This window comes from Psammomys obesus, unplaced genomic scaffold (assembly GCF_907164565.1).
Source record: "Psammomys obesus unplaced genomic scaffold, mPsaObe1.curated_primary_1811, whole genome shotgun sequence".
Lineage (NCBI taxonomy): Eukaryota > Metazoa > Chordata > Mammalia > Rodentia > Muridae > Psammomys > Psammomys obesus.
Window position 1 is genome coordinate 12,675,956 of NW_026596134.1, and position 27,091 is coordinate 12,703,046.

Consider the following 27,091-nt stretch of genomic DNA (forward strand, 5'->3'; position numbering starts at 1 on the left):
TCGAAGTGCTTCATGCTCAGGAGCTTTGGATTTCGCATTAGGGCTGCAGAACCACTGATTCCAACTATTTTTTTTTTCTTTCCTGAACTCTTTATTTTATTTTATTTTATTTTATTTTTTTGTAATTCTTTTTTTTTCTTTTTTTTATTATTATATCCCCCCATAAGCCCCTCCCTCCTCCCCTCCTGACCCCACCCTACCTCCCCTTTCTTCATGCATGCTTCTCCCCACATCCACTGATAGGGGAGGTCCTCCTCTCCTTCCTTCTGATCTTAGTCTATCAGATCACATCAGGAATGGCTGGATTGTCTTCTTCTGTGGCCTGGTAAGGCTGCTCCTCCCTCAGGGGGAGGTGATCAAAGAGCAGGCCAATCAGTTTATGTCAGAGGCAGTCCCTCTTCCCATCACTATGTAAGCCACTTGGACACTAAACTGCCATGGGCTGCATCTGTGCAGGGGTTCTAGGTTATCTCCATGAATAGTCCTTGGTTGGAGTATGAGTCTTTGGGAAGTTCCCTGTGTTCAAATTTTCTTGTTCTGTTGCTCTTCTTGTGGAGTTCCTGTCCTCTCCAGTTCTTGCTATTTCCCATTTCTTACACAAAATTCCATTCACTCTGCCCGCCAGTTGGACATCAGGCTCAGCATCTGTTTTGATAGTCTGCAGGGCAGAGGCTTTCAGATGCCCTCTGTGGCAGGTTCCTAGGTTGTTTCCTGTTTTCCAACTATTTCAAAGCTTACGAATCTCCTGAATTAGTCACACTTCCAATACCCAGTAGTTGTGAAGACTGAGGCCCGGCGCTGTGAAACATCTTCCAGAGTCAGTTTCCTTCTGATAACATCACACAGCTAGGAAATAAAAACCAAACCCAGTCTCTAAAAGCTGAAGATGCTAAAGTTAGGAGACTCGGGAATAATTCACCTCTTGATTTCTGAGCACTTAGCTCTCTCTTCACGCGTGGCTTTTCAGAGTGCACCTCTGTCGCTCCCCCTTTCCTTCCTTTAGCCTGTTTGCCTTCACTGCTCACCAGTATGTTTGCTTTTGTGCTGTCTGGTGCTCACCCACCCTCCCAAGTGCCCCTTCAGGGACCGTCACCAGACTGATTTTGGTATCACTAGGCCTGGTACATTTATCGTTGTGATAGTGGATGCCCTTTAAAATGTTTGTTCAATAAGTAGTTGAGGCATGAGCAACAAGCTACCATAAAGATCTTTGAGTGTTAAGCCAATCAAGCAAGTTAGGTGTATTAGTTACTCTCTCGTTGCTGCGATAAAGTTCTACCACCAAAAGCAACTTAGGGATGTTTATTTTGGCTTCCAGCTCCAGAGGGTCAGAGTTCATAATGGGAGCGGGGGAGGTGTGGCAGGAGGCAGGATGGAAGGTGGCCAGGGCTGGAAGCTGAGATTACTCAGCTCCCACAGAAGTGGAACAAGTGTATCAACTTGGCTATAAACTAATATATACACGTGTATATATTTGTGTGTGTGTGTTTATAAATAAATAAATAAACAAACTATTAACTCATGTACCAAGCTTAAGGAAAGATGATGCGCTGCATCTTCGAATGTGATACATGCACTCAGTATTCTCTGTTGCTCCGTAGGTGGCACGACATTGCTAACATGTCACACAACAGGTCCTTTTTTGCCTTAGAGCTGGCAAATAAAGAGGAGACCATCCAGTTTCAAACTGTGAGTGTGCACTGGGAATCACGGGATGACTCTCACAAAGGCTCGAGACTTAGTGCCTCTGAGTTCTCTTTTGTGTGGGGGTGGGAAGTGTGGCAGTAACGTAGTGCTTTCACAAGTCTATGCAATATAAATTTATATTTTAAGTGTTCCAAAACGGCACTTGGCAGAAGGTGGTCGCTTGCTAAATACTGTTGAGCACATGAGTCTTTGTATCCGTGTTCTTCTATCCAAGTGCCTTCTCAATTAAGTGTAAAGAGATGACGTGGAGGAGAAAGCCGGGCAGTGCTGCTTACTTGTGCTTGCTGCCTGCACAGAGGTTATATTAAGACACAGAAGCAAATGTTTTGTTTGGAAAGTCTTCCGAGTGTTGCTTCTCAGGAATAAAAGCTGATATTCGATAAAGACGTGACCTTTTCAAGCTAAATGTGTTTTAGAATTCCGAATCACTTAGAAACTATTCACCTACACTGTCGGAACAGATCTATTTGCTTTCCCAATTACATCCTCACGGTATTCAGAAGCTTCTTGCAGGGTTGGGACGTGAGAGGGTGGGTGGAGAGTGCTGGAGGCGTGACTTGTCACCGACTACGTCTTGTTCTTGGGTAGCTCTGCGTTAGAGGTGTTTTCTTCTGTGTGTGCCTCTCTGCTACTCTGTGTATCTTTTCATTTGCCAGGAGGACATGGAAACAGCAAAGTACGTGTGGAGGCTGTGTGTGGCACGGCACAAATTTTACAGACTAAACCAGTGTACCCTGTGAGTATCTCCTGCCGTGGAAACTGTAGGAAGTCATTCGGAAATGAAAAAAAATTAAATTGCATTGATTTCCTTCTCTGTTTGCATGTGTGTCAGGGGACCGCATGTAAAAGCCAGAAGACAACTTGGGGAGTCATTCTGTCCACCGTATGGGTTCTAGGCATAGAATTTAACTGTTGAACCTGGCACAAGCACCTTTCACCATTATGATCCTTGAAGGGTTTTTTTGTTGTTGTTGTTGTTTTGGAAAGTGATTTTTTTTCTTCCTTTTCTCACATTTCCATTGTGACTGGGAAAAGATGTGGCATCCTCCTTCCCTTCTGGTTTCCGGGCCTCAGAGGAGTGAAGAGGACTCAGAGTCCATCAGTCCCTGGAAGGAGCAGAGTGGAAAAGAGTAGGAGAGAATAGGGATCACCACAGGCCCCCACGGTGGGGTGGGTCTCCCGCCTTCTCAGGCTTGAGGACAGGGAGCTCTGCTAGAGTTGGAGCAAGGCAGATTCCTTTTCTATGCAGGTGCTTGGGTAGATGAAGATGAACTACGGTGAATCCAGTCCCTCACCTCAGTATTTCCTGTGTCCGGCTCAATCTCTGCTTTGCCCACAGTGGCAAGCTGGGGCAGGGATCCAGAGCCATGTCAGTGACCTTGGAGCAGCCTGGACATACACCTCTGGCCCACCCTAAAATGGGGAGGGGGCTTTTGTTTTTCATCACTTTGTTAAGGAACAAACACTTTGTTAAGGAAAGTCACTGAGACAATATCCTGAGGTATTTCTACCATCTAACACATGATCAGCACTTGCCCTTTGCTAGCTGTGAATAAACCAATGGTCCACTGAAAAGAAGCAGCTCACAGAGCAAGCAAGACAACTTTTACAGTTTTAAGTTAATAGATTAATATTGTGTGTGTGTGTGTGTGGGGGGGGTGTATTTGAATGCATTTGGAAGTTGGTTCTCTCTTGCCACCTTGAAGGATCCAGGAATCGAACTCAGGTTGTTAGGCTTACACACACGTGCTTTTATCCTCTGAAGCAGCTCACCTGCCTAGGAAATGTGTATTGAACATCAATGAACATTGGCTTCTGTCCCTCCTCACTGTGCCATTCACGTGTTCAACACACATTTGAGGGCTGCATATGTTCAGGCATGTGCTCTGTGAACAACACTCAGAAGAACAATGAGAAAAAGGGGCACACACAGAAGAGTGTGTCCTCTCCTCCTTGGAACTTATGACTTAGTTGGGATTAGGGACATAGTCAAAATAAAATGATTGTCTGGGCCTCCAGTCAGGCATCCAGCAGACCTGCCTGTTCAGATGCTGGTTCTGCCACTTGTTTGCCACGTGACCAGGTGTGATCTACCTAATCTAAGTCTCACTTTCCTCACTTGTAACCGTGATAATAACTGGACCTGCCTGATGGTGTTGTTCAGATTGAGATAACCACATGCAGTCTTAGCACAGTTTCACCAGGCAATATCATGCATTTCGCTTAACCTAAGAGCCACTTGTTATCTTCTGCAGTGTACACATTCTAACAGTCAGTCTAAGGAGTTTTAGCTGCCTCACTTCTCAGTGCCTAGCACAGAAAGCATCCCAAGAGTTCGGGAAGCAGAGCCAACAGTTGTTTCCTGTTGTTGGCTAGCCTCTCCTTGAACTGTACTGAGAACAATGAGAAAAACAGGCAGACTGTTAGAAAGGTTGCCTACATCAGACCTACCAGAAGAGGGAGTCAGATTCCATTGCAGATGATTGTGAGCCACCATGTGGTTGCTGGGAATTGAACTCAGGACCTCTAGAAGGGCAGCGAGTACTCTTAACTGCGAGCCATCTCTCCAGTTCGGCTCTGTTGTTTTCAACAGAAATGGCTTCTGCTTTTCCCTTTCCACTGGATGCTGCCAGCAAGATGCCAGTGGGTAAGAATGGCTGCCTCTGCTCCTGAGCCCTGCAATTCTTGGACTCTGTACACACTGAAGACATGTGTTCTTGCCCAGCTGGCCAGATGTGCAGATATTGTTAGGTGTTTTAATAAGTTCATCAGCAGCTCTTTTTCCTACCTGTTTGTTTAAGCTGGTTTTTTTTTTTTTTTTTTGTTTGTTTGTTTGTTTTTTGAGGGTGTTGGGGAGTACTGTTTTGAGACAGGGTCTCTGTGGCTCTGGCTGTCCTAAAGACCAGGTTGACCTTGAATTCTGGCTGCCTCTGCCTCCTAAGTGCTGGGATTACAGGTATGCACTACCACACCTGGCTTTGGTGTTCTTAAAAGCTCAGTACATTGATGGCCAGCCAGTGATTGACTGAACACAGTCTTCTTTAAACCTAGGCCTGACCATGGCTGGTCCCCAGAGGCAAAGTAAGCTTCAAAGTAACAGAAATCGGTGTCTTCTGTATATGTAAGGGGCATTCTAGAGAAGATCCACATACACCCTACAGGCTTGAATACTTGACATGACATTGGAAAGATAAAAGTGTCTTTTAGAAAATAGACACAGCTGTACAATACCGTTCACTTCAAGGAAAATAAAAGGAAAAAGAAAAAAAGATGTACATTATTCTCCAGAAATCTGAATATTTCCCAGGCGTGGGAAAGGAAGTTGCTTAAAGAAAGTGTGTAGGAATCACCTGATGTTCAGATCCTCATGTCTAAGAGTTTTCTTTTAATTTTAAAGGTCTTGTAAAAATAAGCTAACATTCAGAGTGTAATACAGATGCCATTATCAGAGTTCTAAGAATAATGCTAGTTTAAAAGAAAAGAGACTTGTTTCTGGCACATTTTCTGAGTCAATGAATTTATATGGTCTGTAGACCACTAACCATTGTCACAGAGTGTGTTAGTAATCAGTTATGTATCACACAAGCTCTTGAGCCAGGAGTAGATGGTAAAGCAAAACGTTCTTGACAAAATTGTGGGCATTATCAATATTAGCAAGAATCTAATGCATATGGTCATGCCGTGTTCACCTCACGAATGTAAAGAAAGTGTGTGTGTATCTGTCTGTCTTTGTGTGTGTGTCTCCAAATAGAGAAGTGTGTGTTTGTTTTGTTCTGGGAAGTCTGTGAAGTCTGACATAAGGAAGCAGTGAATCTCTTCTCTGGAATTTATGGCATGTTTGTCCTTTTGTCATTTTCTATATAACATACCTGTGTAGATCTTTTTGTTATTGTTGTTTTAGGATGGTTTGTCACTCTGTCTGTATCCTAACCAGCCTGTAGTTCAGATACCATCCAGACTGGCCTCGAACTCCAGCACACTGAGCTTCTCTCGTGCTGGAGTTACCACAGGGCTTCCTTCCTAAACCATGTTTATTGTTGTCTTCTCCCACAGGCAAACTCAGACTGCCACGTTGAACTCAGTCAGGAGGGGCTCATCTTCCAGGATGTCTCTGGTAAGAGAAGGAACGTGACCACCTCTTCTCTCTTAGTGAGGTCACCGTCTCTAATTAAAGTATACTTTGGGCAGTATGTTGAGTTCGAACCACAAAAGTGTGTCGATGTTTGATGATGTTCATCCAAAGAAAGTGACCTCCATATGTTCGACTTAATAATTATTGTACACATTTAAATACTAGATAACTAAATATAATGAATTTTAAGTGGTTAGTCAGAAATCCCAAGTAGGTATTTCACTTATTTGATGACTTTGTCTTGTAGGACTGAACATAGTACATGAAAGCTTTTTCTGTTCATGAATGTAGACAAGGAGGTTTGTATCCATCCATTCCTTCTTGTTCCTAACTTTATGGATGTAGACTTTCGTGTGCTGTCTAGAACCCTTGGTGTCAGTGCACAGGGCTTGGCTTTGCCACATGTCATTGGAAATGACAGATACGTTAAGACCTCTTTCCTCTTCCTGGTTATTTTCCATTTATAATACACTTAACTCCTGTAGACTTTTTTTTTTTTTTTTTTTTTTTTTTTTTTTTAGTGAGAGAGTCCAGCAAAGAATGACTTTACCTTTTTTCACACGGGCAATGTGTTTTAACTCTATGTCCAACTTTCCATTTCTTAGCCTAAACCCCAGCCCTATGCGATGCCTCCCCCACCCCAGCTGCATTATAATGGACATTATACAGAGCCATTTGCTTCTTCCCAAGGTAAAGTACACCGAGCCTGCAAAGCCGTGCACAGTTGTTTCTATGAATAACTCTACAAAGGCCTAGAGATCTTGAAGTCTGGATGGTTTCTTACTATGGTTGTACCCAAAGTTGTTGTCCTGATTTACAGCCACCCTGGAATCACAGAAGAAGCCATCGCATTCAAGTTCTTTCTTGAATGTGTGTTGCTCAGATGACCACAAATACAGCCAGTGGCAGCTCCCTAAGATGGTTCCTCCCTGTTAGCCTCATTTAGGCCAGGCTACCCTTAACGTCTAGTCTTCGTCTGCCAAGTGATGGGATTCCAGGCATGTGGCACCACATCAGGCAATGAGAAGTGCTTCTTTTTGTCACAGAAGATATCCAGACTAGTTTTTGTTTTATCCCTGCCTGAGATGTCCTGCTGTAATGCTTTAAGCATTTGTTACTGCTACTGCAGTTACGCATGCACAGCAGTACTTCCATGCTGAATCATGACCATCTGTGTAACATTTGTCCATAAAGTGCATCTAACTGCACAGAAGGCCAGAGAGGCAGATGCAGACGATCGGTTCCGGATAAAGAGGCTTGGGGTCTAACTGTAGAAATAAGGTATTTGCTCATGATTTGATCACAGTTGTTTTGCTAAGAGAGCATGGATTAGTAAGCTGTTCGTCCTGTCGCGGGCACTGGAAGAGCTTTCTGGATCTAGCTAGATGGCTGGAGTTCTTCAGTTCCAGGCAGGTCTATGACTGGGTCTGCTGTACTGGCTGTTGAGTGTTATGGCACAAGAGAAGAGGCTGTTTGGAAGCAGGGTCCATTGACCATCATGAAGGGACAGAAAGAAGGTGTGTTGCCTGCACTCCTAATTGTGGCCTTCTCTGCAAAGTTGAGGATGTCTCCACAGTGAGGAAGGCAATAGGGAAGCAGAGCTCTGGTGTGATTTCAGTGTCCTCTGGGACCGTCTCACTGCTGTCATCTCGTCTTTGCACATGCGTGTCTGTACTTGTACCATAGCCTTCCAGCTGTGGGGACAAGGCTTCCGCCTCCTGTGTTCTCCTGTGCCATCTTCCCACTTCAGTCTATGATGATCCTGCCATTTTTTCTCACCTCTCTCTTCACACGATGATTTGGGCTATTCTGTCTTCCCCTTTTTCACTACACTTTATCTGAGAGTGTCTCTGTGCTCCAGCGCATTGATTCCCTCTTACTTCCTTTCAGGGGTTTCCATACCCATAGGTCATCTTCCTGTCAGCATTAGGTAGTGTCACAAGGCCTGTCTGTGGCCTTTTTCTTTCCTGTTGGTGTCTTCCACAGCAGCTCCTTCACAGAGTTCCTATAACAATGACTCAGTTTCTCCTTCTCCTTCACCCTGTCATCATCCCTGTTTTCCATCCATTGTCCGTTTCTCACCGTTTTGATGGTCCTTTATTGTGATGAAGTCGGTCTCCTGGTTATGTGGCTTCTAAGCTGCATGTAATTTCACCCAGTCAGCTAAATATCCATAACCTGTAAGATAATGCATTATCCTTTTCGTATCCCTTTCTCCCTGTCCCCTGCTGCTGTTCCAACACCAGCCATTATCCCTTCATTCCTCCCAGTAGCAGTCACGTCCCGTGAGCTGCGTCTTCTGTCCTCACACTCCCCACGTCTCCTGACACAAGGCTCCCAGCTGACTTCAGTGCTGTGTGCGGCCATCCCTTGCCTGTGTCTGCGCTCCTCAGCCTTCCCGTAGCCTGTGCTTCTTGTCTTGCTCCTCCAGTTTGTTCTGTTTGAGTGGACCCTGCTCTGTCCCTCTGCCCTGCCACCCACACACCCTTATCCCCAACACCCTGCAGTCCACGAGCTACTGTTCAGCCAGGGTGGGCTGCCTGTGCTGCGCTGATGTTTAAAGCTCTCAGTCTCTTCCCTGTCCATTGTGCCCCGTTAGGTCTGCTCCGTTCCATGTCAGCTTGTATGGGGGGCTCAGCCTGGAGGAGCCTTTTCCATTGTAACACTGCACTGGAGGGTTGGGAAGACAAAGTCCTCAGAAACTGGCTCTTAACTTTCAGCTCACTTTCTCCTTCCTGCCACTAGTTACACATCTGTACTTGGCACCAAGGGATGAAGAGGTATAGTCCTATGTGCCTGGAGGCAGGGACACTGGCTAGGTGGGTATCACACTGGTCTAGACAACCTGGGTGAGGGATCTGTGATGAGGAAGGAGTCTGGAGGTTTAGCAGTGGCTGAGTGGTCTGCAGATGGAGAAGCATGGGGTGAGGGCACAGGGTTTGGCAGGAGGAATAGAGAGGCCATGAGAATGGCTTCCTCAGAGCTGCGTGCACATCACAGTAAAATTGCCCAGCAGGTAGTCACACATCATATTGCCTGGAGCTTTTGAAGTACACAAACAGTACTTTCAGCAGGACTTGACTGCTAAAGTTATTTTTAAGGGTTGAAAGTAGTGCTCATAAGGCAATTCAGGCGAGCTGTAGGTCGAAGGGAGGAGAGATGGCCTCTGTTAGCCTGGACAGGCACACCAGTGCTGTAGAATTAGTAGCCTGAGCCTGCAGCCCTGGGTCCATGTCTTGCTCAGCTGGAGGTTTGGTGTAGGCAACTACAGCAATCTTAGCCTGGTTCTTCTTGGCTTGGGCCTTTGGTGGAATCACAACTACCAGGGACCCTCCTGTTGGACAGGAAAGCTCTGTACCTGCTGTCCTTCTAGAGTGGACTTTTCTTCGCTAAGGAAGAATCTATGCAAACAACCTAAAATTGCAGTTAAGGCAATGTTCATAGATAGTTGGTACCCGCCCTAGCTCAGCATCGTAGGGTTGTATCCTTACCCACAGGGGCTCAGGGCTTTCCACGGTGCCTCTTCACTGAGTTCCACAGTGCTTCAGAATGCCTCCTTCAATACTGGACTTAGATCTGGCTAGATCCCAGGCACCTTGCTTTAAGCAGACAGACCTACCCCATCCTGTAGGCAAGGACGCTGAAGCTCGCAGGGCAACAGCACAGCTGAAGATGTCGTTTTAGTAGGAAAATTTACCAGCTCTTTCAGGGCCTGTCTCAGTATTTGGCTGGAGTGATGGGTCCTACTTAATACGTGTTCAAAATCTTTTAAAACTTTTTCCTCCTCAGATAACATCTTCGTGCCCAACAAGAATGGATTCTATTGTCACTCCCAAACAAGTCTGGACAGAACTCAGATTGACCTCAACGGTCGCATCCGCAACGGCAGCGTCTATAGTGCACACAGTACAACCTCCCTAAATACCCCTCAGCCCTACTTGCAGCCCTCCCCTATGTCTTCCAACCCCAGCATTACTGGCAGTGACGTCATGAGACCCGACTACATCCCATCCCACCGGCACAGCGCCCTGATTCCCCCATCCTACCGCCCCACCCCCGACTATGAAACTGTGATGAAGCAGCTCAACAGAGGCATGGTGCATGCAGACAGGCACAGCCACTCGCTGAGGAACCTCAACATTGGCAGTTCCTACGCATACAGCAGGCCTGACGCCTTGGTCTATAGCCAGCCCGAGATTCGGGAGCACGCACAGCTTACCTCACCCCAGTCGGCCCACTACCCGTTTAACTTGAACTACAGTTTCCACAGCCAGTCTCCGTACCCCTACCCTGCCGAGAGGCGACCTGTGGTGGGCGCTGTCAGTGTGCCTGAGTTGACCAATGTGCAGCTCCAGGCCCAGGACTACCCAGCTCCAAACATTATGAGGACACAGGTATACCGGCCACCCCCGCCATACCCTTACCCAAGGCCTGCCAACAGCACCCCGGACCTGTCCCGCCACCTCTACGTCAGCAGCAGCAATCCGGACCTCATCACCCGGCGAGTCCATCACTCAGTGCAGACCTTCCAGGAGGACAGCTTGCCCGTGGCCCACTCTCTGCAGGAGGTGAGCGAGCCCCTCACAGCGGCTCGGCATGCCCACCTCCAGAAGAGGAACAGTATTGAAATCGCGGGGCTCACACATGGTTTCGAAGGCCTGAGGCTCAAGGAGAGGACCATGTCAGCCTCCGCAGCAGACGTGGCCCCGCGGACTTTCTCAGCAGGCTCGCAGTCCAGCGTCTTCTGCGACAGAATGAAGCACGAGGAGACCGAGGAGCAGGAGGCTGGCAGATACAGCCACAAGAAGTCCCTTTCTGATGCCACCATGCTGATACACAGCAGTGAGGAGGAGGAGGACTTAGAAGAGGACAGCGGCAGAGCACGTGCCGTCTCGGCTGTGTCCGAGCCCCGCCTCACTGCCGCTGTCTCCCAGGAGCAACAGCTGAGCTACCCCTGTGCTTCGGCCACGCCGCTCGCTGGCCCTCTCCACATTCTTGAGCCCAAGTCCCACGTTACAGAGCCTGAGAAGAGGACGAAGGATATCAGCCCGGTCCACCTGGTTGTGGAGACCCATCGGCCCCGAAGAGATGGGCTGCTGACCCCCTCCATGTCCGAGTCTGACCTCACGACCTCAGGGAGGTACCGAGTTCGGAGGGACTCCCTCAAGAAAAGGCCGGTGTCCGATCTCCTCTCTGGGAAGAAGAACGTTGTGGAAGGACTTCCGCCACTAGGGGTAAGCTTGCCCGGGAGCAGAGGTGCCTCAGATGTGGAGGACAGGCCTCCTAATCTGTGATTCATTTCAACTTCTAATCCCCCCACCCACGTCTCCTGTTCCCTCAGTACCAATAGTTCTGTTTTTTACCTTTTCTGTTAACTGTCCGCCCCTGCCCCAGCTCTGATTTTTGCCTTATTTGGGATGCACAAGTTTATGTGGAAACTGCACTGATGAGGATGGTCGTGGTTTTGCTAGAGGTAAGTTGGGTGCAGAGAAAAGGCCTGTGAAAGGGGATGGAAGGAGTCTCCAAGCCAGCTTAGTAATGTACTGAGGAAGAGCGGGACAATTCATTTCTCCAGTCAACATTGCTTTGCTAGCTACCCTTTAAGATACTGTGGGTGACAAGGCACCCCAGAACTGCATTTTTACAGAGTTTTCAAGTGGAGACAGCAGGTCCTGCCTTTTACGTAGTTGTCAAGAATGGATCCAGCTTGACTATCCAGCCATGACCTCGGTGGGCGGGGTAGTGACTCTGGACTTGGGAAAGTAGTGAGTGAGCTGAGCACTCAAGAAAGCCCTTGTAGACATGGTGGCTGTTCTCCAGGGGAAGCACTTCCCACGCGTTTAAAACAAAATGCAAGAGAGCAACGAGTGCTGTTTTCTGTAGCTGTCCTTTTCAGAACATTTACCACGTGCAAAGATTTCGTCTTTGCTGTGCCCAGCTTATAATGAGCCCATTGTCATAGCCTGTTGCACAGATAAAGGAGAAGCTGACTGGAAAAATATGAAGTAGCGTTTCCAAGGTCATACAACCAGTGAGTGACTGACCTGGCATTTCCATCTTATTTATCCCTATAACCACAGTGTACTGCGTCCAGGTATCCCGTATGAACTCTTTCACTCAGTAGCAATTGCCTGAGGAAGCCTGGCTACTCCACACGGAGTCTCTTCTGAGTCCCCAGCCTTTGACTAAGCACTCGTGGCTCTGTTTGTTAAGTGCGTCTACTCGGAGTCGCCACGTTGCACTGCCCTGTTATGGCCCTCACCAAGTTGTCCCGTGCCCTGCACTAGAACCAAGTCACAGTGACGAAGTTCTCCTCTTCCATCTCTTGTTAGACTGCACCCAGAGACTGAGGAGGAATCATATGTGTACTTTTAGACTAGTGGATGAGGGCCTCAAAGAGATGCAGGCCTCCCGGCAGGCCGGACTCAAAGATCATAATGCTTATGGGCGACCAGTACTCACAGAAAGCACAGCTTCAGAAAGGGCACAGATTTACGGGTGTTTTAAGCTAAGGATGGAATTTTAAGTTTAGCTTTATTTTCTTCCTGAGTGTACAAAGGCCAGTGCTCTAGTCTGCCGTGGTGGAAGCTACAGGCTGAGTAGTATTCAGGCAGAGACAGATTGGGGCTATCCTTAGTCACTACCCGAGTCCCCAAGCCGTCCTTGGGGTCTTAGTGCAGTAACAGCTGCCCACTGTTGTGCCAAACACGACTCCTCCTCAGTGACACTTGCACTGAGCACAGTCCCCTCTGATTTTCTAACTTCCTATGAGTTGAAGAGACCAAACCCCTCCAGCCTCCCCCATCCCCCGGACCTCTTCAAGGTAACATAGCTTGCCCATTATCTTCTATAAATGTTCAACAAATATAAAGAATTAAGAGAAGCTTAATGTATTTTGAATGGCATCTGGCAGGCTCGGCTTACACTGAGGCCTTTGATCAAGTTGCGTCTCTTAAGATACACATTTTCTCTCTCATATTTTAAGACTTTTTGGCAAAGTTGTGTAATTTGACCATTTTTTGGCCCTTTCTTGTCTGCACAGGGATTTTACCTACTTGATGATAGGTGTATTAGAGAGTTAATCAGTGGACAGGACGCTTCATGCACCGTACTGTGGTTTCTGTGACCCAGGACAGTTATCTCCTTTCTGTCCATTTGTCAGTTTAAGTCCCACTGTGATTAGGCATGGGAAACCACTTTCTGAAGCAAATGCTTCAGTGTAACTAATTTTAACAGAGAATTTGTTTATATTGTGTTGACACTGATTCCTTTATTTAAAAAAAAAGGGGGGGGCAGCTGGTGACCTTGAGCAAACTATATATTCATCCATGACCCAGTTTTCTCATTTGTAAATAAGGTGACCTCAGAGAGTTTGTGGGGGCCTAACATAACCCTTCAAAACACCAAAGGTGCTCGGTCAGCATTGACTCGTGACCGCGTTGTCACCTAAAGGTTAGTTTCCCAACTTTCCAAGGGTTAAGGAGGTCGTTCCCGCTACTGGAGCCGCTGCCCCCTTCATGGTGACATTACAACAGGCGCGAACGTGAGGTAAAGTTAAAGAAGCAGCGAGCAAGTGGCTGACAAGAAGGGACATTTCAGAGTTCCCCACCCAGAGCCTCCACCTCCAGGGACTTGATTGTTATCTCTAAGGCAGACTGGTTTGGGTGCTCACACATCTGCATAAAGATCGGCTTGCTGACGCATCCTTTTATGCCCAGGCAGTGTGGTTTTCACCTAAGAAGCCCTGCAGACTTTGCTCGGAAAACCATGGGCCTGGTAAGGGATCATCACAGCTGGCCTTGACCACTCTCACCTGGCTCATCAGTGTGGGGTGTTTGTATTTCAGGCAGGATAGGCTAGAGTCAGCTAATACTGGCTAGCAGGACCTGTGAGGTTTTAGGAATACGGGGAGCCATAGGACATCCTTGGGCGATTGGGAAGTGTCTGAGCCATGAACTTGGCCGTGAAGACAGAACGTCTCCTCTTGGAAGCCAGTTGTTAAACACTGCAGCACAGCACTGTTGTCTGCACAGCTAGATTCAGGGCATGTTAGTCTTTGTGTCTTTCCATGTCGTGCCTTCCCCACTGTCTTTTTCTATTTTTCTGTTTAGGGAAGACTTCCCTGAACGATTGATGTTCGTTACTTTCATGCTGAGCTTTAACCCAGGATTCTGTCCATTCTACGTCTGAATTGCCTTATGTGGGAAGCTCACAGGCAATATGCACTATGACTTAAATATATCCTAGTTAAAAAATATCCTAGGGGCTGAAGAGATGGCCCATTGAGTTAAAGACTGCTTGCTGTGCAATCAGAGGGACCTGAGTTCAAATCCCTAGCACCCACATGAAAGCTAGTCCTGGTTGCGGCCACCTGCAATGCCAGCGTTGTGTGGTGGAGGTAGGTGGATTCCAGGAGGTTGGTGAGAAAGACCTTGTCTGGAGGAGTAAGGCAGAGAGTGGAAGAGAAGACACGGATGCCCTATTCTAGCCTCTGCTTACACGCACAGCAGCACACACGTTCTCCAGTAACAGTAATCTTACCGCCTTTTCTTTCTCACCAAAATGTCTTGTCTCTTTGTTTCTTTCTATGAATTTGATTTTGAGGGTTGCGGCCTTTTTAGGCTGATAGAGCTGGAGTAAGCTGGTTTCTTGACAAGAACCGAGAAAGCGGTCCTTCGAGTCCTGGGCTCTTTGTAACTCTGTAGAATGTTGGAGGAGACTAGGTCTCAGGTTCACCTGCCACAGAGAGGGAAGTCGTGAGGCTTGAAGACTTTGGCAACCCCCTGTCTTTGTAGGGCAGCACTCCGCTGATGCTCCCCTTCCACCCTGGCTTTCTGATGGAGATGTCAGCTGTGTTTTTCTCTTGGTATAGAAATGTGGTTGTTCAGCTGGGTGCAGTGGCACACGCCTGAGATCTTAGCACTCAGGAGGCAGAGGCAGGTGGATTGTGAGTTCAAGGTCAGCCTGGGCTACAGAGTGAGCCTAGGACAGCAGCCAAGGCTACACAGAGAAACCCTGTCTTGAAAAAACAAAAAACAAACAAAAGATGTGGTTGTTGTGGTTCTTAGAGACCTGGGCCACATGGTTCTTCAAGGCTGTAGAGCGGAATAGATGAAAGCAATTTTTCTTTCTTCCTTCCCCACGCCCCCAGAATGATATAATTTTTTCATCGTTTGTTCTAAAACATGGTGGTTGCATGCATTTTATCCCAGCACTCAGGAGGCAGAGACCAGTGCGTGGTTATCTGTGAGTTTGAAACCAGTCTGATATGTATAGAGAATTACAGTCCAACCAAGGCTATACAGTGAGATCCTGTCTCGAAACAAGAAAAGGGCTATCGCAACCATCGATACCTTGTTTGGTGAGGACTGGGGCAGAGTTTTGGTGTCACGTTTGGAAGCTGGGTAGCTCTGTGAGAATGCTGCCTCCTACAGCCTCACCTTTCATTGCAACAGAGCCCTGTAACCAGCCAGACTCCACACCTTCTAATCGGATCCCTGGCCTTGAAAGGAATGTCTCTTCCTAAGGCTTGTTTAGCAGCCCTGTGGGAAGGAGTGGAGCCTCTCATTGGTTGCTGGCAAGGGCGAGAGCTCTGCCTCTGTCTGCTCTTCAAGCTGTTGACCTTTCTTTTGAAAGGGTTGTGTCCCCATACATTTTCAATGCGCGTGTAAATGTTTTCTTACAGGGAATGAAAAAGACTCGAGCAGACGCAAAGAAAATTGGTCCCCTCAAGCTGGCTGCCCTCAATGGACTCTCCCTGTCCCGACTGCCCCTGCCTGATGAAGGAAAGGAAGTATCCACCAGAGCAACGAATGATGAGAGGGTGAGTGTGTGCTGGGGGCCAGCTTCCTGCTTCCTGGGAGCCAGCATGAAGGCAACTCCAGAGTGCCCTGGTGCAGTTTTGGTGAATTTTTTTCTGAACTAATTTAATGGTCATAAATGAATGTTAGGGAATATGGCTATCCGAGTCACAGCTGGAGGGAGTGCGTGGCTTCACTGTCTTAAAGCATTTCAGGCTCCAGTGTTGATTAAGTTTTTTGCTTCTAAAAGTTCTTGATTGTTTTATTTCCTCAGAGTAAGATGTGTATAAGGATACATAGAAAGAAAAGAGAGCAGACATACTGAAAAATTCATCTTGTTTCTAAATTAAAATTAAATGCTGAATTAAATACAAAATTCTTTGTGAGATTTTATTGTTTTAAATTAGGACAGACGCTCATTTCCTCACAGCGCCACCTGGAGGTGGCTCCCAAGGCCTGCTGCTTCTTCTTTTCTTCTTCTTCTTTTGAGACAGGGTTTCTCTGTGTAGCCTAGGCTGCCCTGGATTCACTTCATAGACCAGGCTGGCCTTGAACTCAGAGAGATCCTCCTGCCTCTGCCTTCCTGAGTGCTGGATTCCAGGTCTGTTCCTAGTTTGCTTTCAGCATCTTATGTACATTTGTTACAAGTCAGAGCACTTGCGCGCAGATTCTGGACCTGATTATCCTATTCTAGGCGAATTCTGTTTCTTATAGATCATGAATCAGACCATAGGTTTAGGCCTCAAGTTAGCAAACGGCCTAAGGCCAGCTTTCAACTTCAAACTGAATTCCACATTTATACCTGCCAACAATGTTATGTATCTTGTTCTAATATTCGTGACTTGTAGAACTTTTCATAACAGCTGTGATATGTGACTTTATTCACCACACGAATCCTCTTTCATAGTGTAAGATTCTGGAACAGCGCTTAGAGCAAGGAATGGTCTTCACTGAGTATGAACGGATTCTTAAAAAGCGGCTAGTGGATGGGGAGTGCACCACAGCCCGGCTCCCTGAAAACGCAGAACGGAATCGATTCCAAGATGTGCTTCCCTATGATGATGCCAGGGTGGAGCTGGTTCCGACCAAGGAGAACAACACAGGCTACATCAACGCGTCACACATTAAGGTGAGACTAGCATCTCAGGGATCAACGGCCCTGTGCAGTCTGGGGCTGACTTGTAGGAACGGTAAGATTTACATTGGGTTCTGCTCTGGGAAAACATCCTGTGTTGAGTCATTGTGACAGTTTTGGTATAAGCTGGAGAATCCAGAGTCAGTCAGAGTCACATCCACTCCCTCCATGTGGTGGCCTTTCTGCGCCTATACTGTAGCCAGGACTTGGAGCATCTCATTGGTCTTGAATCTGAAGACTCTTAGAGCCTGTCAGGTCTCTCAGGAGCTGCTGAACCTGACCCACTTGTTTCCCCCTCACCACACAGCAGTGTGCGTTGTATGTATCGAATGTGCCTGGTTTGCTTTTCATGTCCTCCCTTTTCCCAGCACTGGCGATGAAACCCAGGTCTTTGTGCTGGGTAGACACTGGAGCACTGAGCAGCGTCCCAGCCCTGGCCTGGGACTTTGGAGGACGCTCGCACAAGCTTTTGCTTATAAGGATGCCATCTGTTCTCTCCTGTCTCTCTTGTGATCATCTAGTGTCACTTGCTCTTTAAGAAGCGCCCCTCCTCCCCCCCCCCCCGAAGAATCTGGGCAATGTTACCCTTGCTACAGTGGGAGGAGGCAGCGCAGAGCACTGGGCTAATGCCAGCTAGCTGGGCTTCTCTATGGTGGAGAGAATGCCCTTAGAGTGAATGAGTTGTGTCTGTGGTTAGGTGCATTTTTCTTTCCTAGTTTTCTTCAGTTTGCAAGTCATATTTGATAGCAGCCTGATTGAGGGATTTCTAAAGGCTTGGCAAATGTGTGCTGCTTAGTGTATTTATTTATTTTGGTTTTGGTATTTTTGAGACAGGGTCTTGCTACATCTCCTTGGCTGGCCTGGAACTCTATAAATAGAGCCTGCCTCTGCATTCCAGGTGCTGGGATTAAAGGCATGCCTAATGGTTTTGAGGAATCAATGGGAGTAGTGCCTTGCTTCTTATATAGGTATCATGTATTTAGAAACATACATATCTTTGGAATAACCCATCTAGTCTTTTACAACTGGATGGGAAAATGGAAAGATGTGATTTTTTTTTTTTTTTTTTTTTTTTTTTTTTTTTTTGTAGTGTTGTTTTAGAACCTTCAGTGTCAACTTGAGCAGTCACAGAAAGAGTCAGGCAGGTTGGGTCAGCTCACTGGTCTCTCAGCAACTGTGGAACCTCCGTTTATTTAACCAACTGCCGTGATACCCTGGGCCCACCGCATGCTGCTGCTGAAAGGGGCCCCAGTGAGAGGGCTCAGAGCATGTCCTGACGGCTGGCTGCCTTGGAGGAGGGCGTGAGGGATAGGGCGTGACGCAGACCTTCACACTTAGTGGGTACTCAGAAATGGTGGCCATCAGTTACCAGCAAAACATAGTTTAACCCAGGCTTCTTGGCTGTAAATCCAGTAACTCCTTGCTATGTTAGCACTGGGGCCATTAAAGTGTGAGTGGGAACTTGGACCTAAGGAGAGTGATCTTGACTTAGTTCAAGATGGAGACCATTCTAAATTGAAGACACTTTTTTTTTTTTTTTTCTCATAGAAATCTGGTATTAGATTAGGCTTTGACTTCCTTACTGATACTTTTCCAAGCATATTTAATATTTCATCATGGCAAATTGTTTGTTGTTTAGGGTCCTGTGATGTTGGTATTACCACTGCAACAAGCGTGGCTGTTTATTAGGACTCATTGTGTGCTAGACACTGTACACACTGCCTCTGTCTTCATAACCCTATACCCTGGGCGATTATTTTGTAGATAAAAACTGACATTGAGAGGTGAGCAGATTGCTCCCAGTCATGTAGATGTCATATGAACCCATGTTCACATCTTTATATGTTTATAAAGATGTCAGCAGTTACAATTGTCTCAATGAGGAAAGGTTAAGACAGAAATCTGTCCCGACTCTGCTGAATAGCCCCGTCAGTTTTCAGTGTTACCACAAACATATAAACATCTATGCATTCATATTCCACGCACATACACTAAGCTTTTAACTTTTTCTGATTTTAGGTCTCTGTCAGTGGAATTGAATGGGATTATATTGCCACACAGGGACCATTACAAAATACCTGCCAGGACTTTTGGCAGATGGTGTGGGAACAGGGAATCGCAATTATAGCAATGGTGACAGCGGAGGAGGTGAGTGTTCATTCCTCTCAGTTGATTTTTCTGTGTCTCCAAAGAACTGTTGACCATTAGAGCAAACAGGAGGTGACATTGTGGCCTGGTAAAGGCTTGTGTGAAGGTCACCCCTGGCCAGGGCCTGTGCTGCTGCTGAAAAACGCTTGTCTTTACCAGGAGGGTGGCCGGGAGAAGAGCTTCCGGTATTGGCCAAGGCTTGGTTCAAGGCACAACACTGTCACCTATGGAAGGTTTAAGATCACGACTCGGTTCCGCACAGACTCCGGCTGCTATGCTACTACAGGTTTGAAGATGAAGCACCTTCTCACAGGGCAGGAGAGGACGGTTTGGCATCTCCAGTACACAGACTGGCCTGAACATGGCTGTCCTGAAGACCTCAAGGGATTTTTATGTAAGTGTCTGTTTATAGGCAGCTTCCTTTGTCTTAGGTTTCTAAAATAGTGCCTCTCTGCTGTTTCATGGAGTTTTGTTTGTTTTAAAACAACGTGTCTCAGGAGGCTTAATAGAAGATGGATTTGTAGTTGTGCGTGCGTGTGTGTGTGTGTGTGTGTGTGTGTGTGTGTGTGTGTATGTGACACATCATGTGTAGAGGTCAGAGTGCAGCTTGGGGAAGTTTTTTTTTTTTTTTTTTTTTTTTTTCCACAGTGTTGCGTCTGGGGATTGCGTCTTGGCAAGTGCCCTTACCCACACTGCCATTTTGCCAGTACAAGAAGGCATTCTCAAGAGAGGGCTAGTCTTGAACAGAGCCACAGCTGGCTCGCACGTCTCCGTCATCTAGTTTTGGCTGAGGCAGTGACGTGCGTGCAGGCAGCCTCAGGCCAGCCCTGGTATCTTGGCGCCAGTGCTCTTTATCTGTTGTTGTCTCAGTGGAGGGAAGATGGTTGTTGGTTTGATGAGGACTTTTGTGTCTCACAGCATACCTTGAGGAGATCCAGTCTGTTCGACGTCACACGAACAGTACAAGTGAGCCCAGAAGCCCCAACCCTCCACTGTTGGTGCACTGCAGTGCTGGCGTGGGGAGAACGGGTGTTGTCATTTTGTCAGAGATCATGATCGCCTGTCTGCAACACAACGAGGTGAGGAGTTTTGCTCAGCTCCGTGCTCTTGGTGGGCAGAGTTAGGGCTAGGGGGAGAGGGGCATGGTGGCCCCAATATCCTCCTGAACACAGTTCCTACGACTGTAGTGGACCACAAGATAGATGGTAAGTGTTTTAAAAGGTTTTGTCTTAGAGGTTTCAGCTCCGACTTTTCAGTAAAGACTGAGATGTCCTGTAATACGGAAGGCCGTTTATTTTTGTCTCATCTAGTGTTTTTCCAGTGTGAGCTGAGTGCTTTGTTTTCTTTTGTTTTGTTTTGTTTTGTTTTCTGTAACAGCATTAGCGCTTCCAGCGCGATTGGTGCTGTCCAGCAGTCTGTGTGGGAAATGTTGCCTTGATCCTAGCAGCGCCTAGCATACTATGTTTGTATTGAATCTTAGAATCTGGTGAGGTTTCATTTACATGTAATTGATTTACCAGTCAGTATGCCACAGCTAGGGAGTGTTGAAGATATAATACTCATGGATATTTTATTTGTAGCTAAAACAAAGCAGATCTTAGGTTATCACAGAAGACTCTCATGTAGACAGAGGGTTGTGTGTCTCCTGGCAGATTTCTGTGAGGGCGGCAGCCTATGCAGTGTGTTTCCCCTGGGAGTGTTTTCTCATCACGGTTTCTCTCCACCAGGTGCTGGACATCCCCAGAGTGCTGGACATGCTGAGACAACAGAGAATGATGCTGGTGCAGACGCTCAGCCAGTACACATTTGTGTACAGAGTCCTCATTCAGTTCCTCAAAAGTTCCAGGCTCATTTAAGCTCCCACACTTTTTATGGGGACCCACTCATGTGAAGTATTTACAGCTTGAAAAGGAAAAGGAAAGAAAGAAAAGAAGTGCAGTTCACACTGTGTCCCAAGTAGTCCCCTGTGGAGATCCTGCACAGGAAGTGTGGGCTGAGGAGCTGAAGCAGTGTGCTAAGCACTCAGCCGAGGTGGGGTGTGGGGCAAACTGAGGAAGGCGGGCTGGGCGCCCCGGCCTCAGCTGCCCAGACTGCAGCACCTGCACACACTCTGGAGACAGCCCTCTGTCTCACTGAAGCTGTGCTGGGCAGTTCTGGCAATCATTAAGGTGCACAGACTTCTATCTTAAGCTTGTTTTTCACAATGTAATTTTATGACTAAATAGGGCTTCTCTCTCTCTTTTTAGCTAGAGGCTGAACTTTTCTGTGGGGCGTCCACAGACTGAGTGGTTATTGAGAAACTGTATTTAAAACCATTGTTAGCTTTTGTTTAAGAACAAAAACCATGGGGGAATTAAGTGGTTTATTTACCAAATCCAAACTAAAGAGAAAATCTTAAAAGTGTTATTTTGAAACATAGAAAGCATTTTTATATTCAGAATGTTTTTTAAAAGTTCTATATATTTGTACCTTCTATATTTTCCAAATAAGAGCTCAATTTGTTATGATACTGAGTCAGTTAATGTAAAGTTGGGGATAAAGACACATTATTTAAAAATCAAAGAATCAGATTCACTATTTTTTCAGTATTATTAATAAGCATAAATTAGTTTGATTTTATTGATTGAAAAAGAACAATTCCATAGGATGGTTTTAAGCACTTTTTTTTTGTTAAAAATGGGTTTAATATATGTGGCTTTATATTTTAAACAACTGTGGACACTATTTCAAAGAGAAGGGCTATGGGTATGTAAGCTGGCTAGGACGAGAGTAAGTGCCTGCGGTGGTCTCGCAAGATGGCTTGGTCGTTACACACATGCAGTATTATCTGTACTCACACTGAGAGCTGGGATGGAGAGTGGGGTCTTGGGGGCTTGGGATGGATGCTAGAGGGCTTCTCCATACAAGAAATTCGAGGTTCCCCGTTGTCAAGGACTTGCTTTGTTTCTTAGGGTTCTTCCTGTATTTCTGTTCCCCGCAAACAAGTTGAGGTTTACATTATCATTAGAGAAGCCTTTAAGAGGCTTTGTTTCCTTTAGGTTGAAAGGAAGAAATAGTTAACAGGAGGCTCCTTTCCCAAAACCACAGTCCAAATTTATGGGGCCACCAGAAATTGCTGTGGTTTTCTGGGGGTACTGAAATTTAGCACCTTCATCCTGTCCCCACGGAAGGGCAGTTCTAGGTACTTGTCCCCCTCTTCCATGCCATTTGGGCACATCCTTCTGGTCAGAACCAGCTCAGGTTTGAAGGGGGAGTGTTGCTCTTGGCCCAGGCTGAGTTTGCCTTGTGAGATGTGGAGGACAAGCTGGCACCTTTAGCTGTGGTGTGTCGTGTTGTCCGTCTGTCCTTAATCCTACCCCCGAGGCTGCTGCTTCATAGTATAGGTGTTTTAGAATCTCAGATCTAGGATTAGCTCCCAGAACGACAGTGTTCTGCGTCATTCTGATTTGACTGTGGTGAGCATTGCCCTCCATGACAAGTGTGTGCCAGCTAGGCACAACAGACTCAGGTAGACGCGCTTGCGAGGATGGGGCTTGTGTGGCGTATTTTCCATCTCATGCCATGTGAAGGACAGGACATTTTCTGAAGCTTTTTCTTCCAATGGTACGTTGTTTGAAGATGCTTTCTTATCACACTTAACCATTTGGAAATATCCCACTGACAAGAACATATTGTAAAACAAAACTTTAATTAAAGAGTAATATATGGCATGTTTGTGTTCCCGTTGCAGTACTTTGATAAGTGAATTCTTTCAGGGCAAAGTGATACTGTTTAAATCTGTCCCTCTTCAATGTTGCATGCATGACATCGCTTCTACGGAACATTAATGTCAAACTTCATTACAGCTAGCACACGAGAAGTTTTGAGTGAAAACAACTACATTATTGCATTTTGGAATTTTCAAGGGCCAATTCAAAATTAGGATTTAAATGTTTGCCGTGCCTGAGTTGAGAATGTTACTGGTCTGTCTGCCAAATTTTATGCAATACTTCATGTATCACTAAGGCTTTTGGCTCCTTGATTGATTCCTTAGTATTGTTTTCATATCAGAATTATCAAATTGTACATTTCTACATTAACTTTGGTATTTCTGGCATCCGCTTTCCTGATGGCTGGGGCTTTTGCTGAGGTTTCAAGTTTTGAGCCTGCGAAGCACACTTCTTAAGAGTGTAAACTGAATGTTAAGTTATAGTCAGTTATTTTTTTCCCCCCCTCAGGAGCTCCTATGTGAAGCATTCAAGAAAGTCCTAGAATTTAACATTTAAAACTTTTGGGAAGGGTTAAAGCAGATGTGCTCCTGTAGAAACTTCCAGAAAGAGAGATGTCTACCTAGGAACCTGGGAGAGGAGGACAGGGTTCTGATACAGGACTGTGTGATAACATCAGGGTGTGGCCAGATTCATTTCGGAGAGGCAGACATATTAATACAGTGTAAGAAAACTGACAACATAACTGTGATCATATATAGTAAGCTGGAGGTCTGCTGCAAACAGGAAAACAAATTAGTATTTTAAATCTTTTCATTTTTTTCTTGTACAGTAAAGAAAGAAGTAATTGTTCTAATACACACACATACACACATACACACACACACACACACACACACACACACACACACACACACACACACATAATTTTAAGGCAATCTCACTATATAGCCTGTGATGGCCTGGAACTCACTATGTAGACCAGGCTGTCCTTGAATTCCTTTATATCTGCCTGCCTCTGCCTCCTGAGTGCTGGGAATTAGGCTTTTACTACCATGCTTGATTTAAATTATGCTTTTAAAGGAAACTCTCTTGAGTAAAAACTTAGTACATGAAACATGCTAAAATGATCTTTTTACTTAAAATTCATTTTAAAAAACCAAACTGAAGACAGGACCCTTTTGAGTGACATCTGGGGGGACTTTTCTTAAATGAAGTTTAAATTCCTCAGAGCAGGGCCCTAGTCCTAGGACCTACTAATTGTGTACAGGAAAGGGAGGTGTAAAATCCAAAGTCTGCAAGTTTGGCTTGGACAGAGCATTTCAGAGAACAACTCAAAGGTTCTTTGGTTGTGTAAGAGGCATCATCTTCTGGGTATCTGTCAGCTGTTAAATAAATACAATCTGACAGACCACTGCATGTAAATGAGAGAATCACATTTACTTTTTCAAATGTTGCAGTGTGTGTGTTAGTTCCTTTGGTTTGTCCCCCAGAGCCACAGGGGAGGGGTGGGCTGTGTTTGTGTGAAAGGTAGAAAGAGGTAGCCAAATCTCACGTTGTGTCCTCTGCGAACATGTGGAATGACTGTTCTCCCTGCTGCAGCCTGGTGGTGAGATTGGAGAATGGGTTCTCCCTGCTTTGCTAGGGAGTGGGGACTAAGATTCATAGTTGAAGCCAGATTTCCTGGAAGTGATTATCTTAGCATTTTCTGCAGAAAGCTGGGTGGTGGTAAGATGCCAGATGGGTGGCTGAGGGATGAGGCAAGCATGAATGTTGCCTGGGAAGGTGGCTGCAAGGCAGGGTGAAAGGGTGAGTTGGCAAAGAATTCTACCTTTGCCGTTGTACTTACCTACCACACCCTTCCTGGTAAGGTGACTGGATTGGGATGGAAAGAAAGGTGTCTAGCATCAGCTGAGGGACATTGCCAAGTGCAACAGCAGTGTCTGAAGGCTGTCCCTCGATCATCACATTTGTATAGAAATCATGTCTCCTGAACAGGTTTCTAAAACCATTTGGATTGGTGGTGTGCTTAAACACTTAAAGTACCTTTAATAATCTGGAGTTAATGAAGAGTTTTCAGTATATTGATGCTTAAGATAGGGATATCACTGGGCAGTGGTGGCACATGCCTGCAATCCCAGGACTCAGGGTGTGGGGGCAGGCAGAGGCAGGCGGATCTCTGTGAGTTCAAGGCCAGCCTGGTCTACAAAGTGAGTCCAGGACAGCCAGGGTTACACAGAGAAACCCTGTTTCAGAAAAAAAAAAAAAAAAAAAAAAGATAGGGGTATCACTCAAATATTGAAAATGTGTATGTATGTACATGTGTGTGTATGCCATAGCATATGTGTGGAGGTAAACGGTCAGCTTTCAGGAAGTCGTTATCTCCTTCCGCCTTACTGAAGCAGGGCCTGGTTGGTTTCTGTGCCTTTAACCACTGAGCTGTCCCAGCACTCTTGGCCTTTAAACTCTATGTTATTTTAGTAGTCCATTTGAGTATGTATTTTAAATTTCCATGATAAGGTACACATATCAGGTGACTTGAAATTAATGGACACTGAGTGACACAAATCGTACTGCACTAGTTCCTTTCCTTCTGCCATGACAAAACACCATAAGCAAGGCAACTTATAAAGCATTTCATTGGGCTTATATTTTCAGAAAGCTACCATGCAGGGAACACAGCAGCAGCAGGCAGGAGGTAGTGCTGGAGCAGTAGCCATGTGCTCACATCTTGATTCACAAGTAGGAGGCACAGGAAGCTAACTGGGAATGGCATGGTCTTTTTGAATCCTCAGAGCCTTCCCCCAGTGAGATAACTCCTCCAACAAGGCCACACCTCCTCATCCTTCCCAAACAGTTGCCTTGATCCGTGGTATTTTACCATAGCAGCAGAAAAGTAACAAAAGCAGGGTCAGTGATGCTCTTGCAAAGACATGGTGGCAAGAATAACTGAGAGCTCACGTCTCGAACTACACGTAGGCTGAGAGCAAGGCATGCTGGGAATGGCACTGAGCCTTTTGAAACCTCACGCTCACCTGCCACCCCCTCCCCCATTAACACACTACCTTCAACAAGACTACCCCTCCCAGTCCTTCCTAAACAGACCCGCCAACTGGGGACCAAGTATTCAAACATAAGCCTAAAGGGGCCACTCTTCATCAAACCACCACACTTTTTATTATGTAATTTAGAGTTAAGTATGTAAAAAGTTTTGGTAAGTCTTAGAATTCCATGTGTAATATGTAATCACACACATGAAGTATATATATATATATATATATATATATATATATACACACACACACACACACACACACACATATATATAATACACGCATACAATTTTAAATGATATTACCTTATTAAGGGTAATAATGTTCCCCTCAAGAGTCTAACAAAAATCCCAGCAGCAGAAATGAGAAATCCCTCTGAGTTTGTCGGGAGTTCCGAGAGATCCCAGAACAATAGAGGCTATTGCCACTGCCCGTGCTCCCCATCGCCTCCCAGAATTTGAATTTAAGTTCCTGTTGCTGATGATACCACACACTTTAGAATCAGGACTTGAGCTGGGTCTGAGCTGGAAGCTTCTTGGACTAGCAAAGTACAAGAAGGTGCCATTTAAAGCTGCTAAGGAAGAAGAGTATAGTCAGTAGTCCTATCCAGATGTGACACCTCTGAACCACAACAATGACCAGATCGGCAAGTATTTCCAAAGGTACAATAAGTGGCACTTAGATTTTTCTTGGAGGGGGGAGGGATGTTTCAGTTTACAGTGCCCACTCACTGTGGGAAGTCAGGGAAGGAGCCAGAATTCAGTGAAGCAGAGGCCATGGAGGAGTGCTGCTTACCGGCTTGTTCTTCAAGGCTTGCTCAGCCTTTTTATCTCAAACAATTCCCAAGGGTTGTATGCCTAAGGATGGTATACCCACAGTGGGATGGTCCCACCCACATCCGTCATTAATCAAGAACATGCCCCACAGGCCTGCCCACAAGCCAGTCTTGTGACAGCATTTTCTCAGTTGAGGTTCTCTCCTCCCAAAATGACTGTAGCTTGTGTCAAGTTGACAAAACAACTAGCCAGAGCAATTGTCAACATGTAACCTATCACTCTTTAACTATAGCTTTGCATGTTTATCCCCAGCATCTCATATCAGTACCATGTCTCAGTGGATGTGGGAAGTCTGGGTATAGAGTGGGGTGGTGGAGGCAGTGCAAAGGAACCTGTGGGTCCACATACACATTGTGGAGTTAACCAACAGCTGTCAAATTGGACCTAAGGCCCATCCAATAGGAGGTAAGTGATGCCTGGTACTGTAAACCCAGCCAACTACCCATGGCTGTTGAGGCCATAGAACCTGGAGGACTACTACTGCCACTTTCCTAAACCAGTATAATCTCTAACTGCATTCCACATACTCATTCTTACAGCCACACACAACAGTAGACCTCAACCCTCATTAAA

The 27,091-nt window shown here is 46.1% G+C and overlaps 1 protein-coding gene across 3 annotated transcripts in view; it reads left to right on the top strand.

Annotated features, from left to right (window-relative positions):
* The window catches only part of Ptpn21 (protein tyrosine phosphatase non-receptor type 21), a 59,626-nt gene extending 36,994 nt beyond the window's left edge, over window positions 1–22,632 (top strand). For all 3 annotated transcript variants that reach the window (XM_055593058.1, XM_055593057.1, XM_055593059.1), the window contains exons 9-19: window positions 1,602–1,689; window positions 2,364–2,443; window positions 5,761–5,821; window positions 6,445–6,529; window positions 9,629–11,073; window positions 15,525–15,662; window positions 16,547–16,768; window positions 18,794–18,922; window positions 19,082–19,316; window positions 19,841–20,001; window positions 20,650–22,632. In XM_055593058.1, the coding sequence (XP_055449033.1) occupies window positions 1,602–1,689; window positions 2,364–2,443; window positions 5,761–5,821; window positions 6,445–6,529; window positions 9,629–11,073; window positions 15,525–15,662; window positions 16,547–16,768; window positions 18,794–18,922; window positions 19,082–19,316; window positions 19,841–20,001; window positions 20,650–20,778 (2,773 nt within the window). In that variant the 3' untranslated portion in view covers window positions 20,779–22,632. The remainder of the gene's footprint in view (window positions 1–1,601; window positions 1,690–2,363; window positions 2,444–5,760; window positions 5,822–6,444; window positions 6,530–9,628; window positions 11,074–15,524; window positions 15,663–16,546; window positions 16,769–18,793; window positions 18,923–19,081; window positions 19,317–19,840; window positions 20,002–20,649) is intronic.
* Window positions 22,633–27,091: the final 4,459 nt, after the last annotated feature.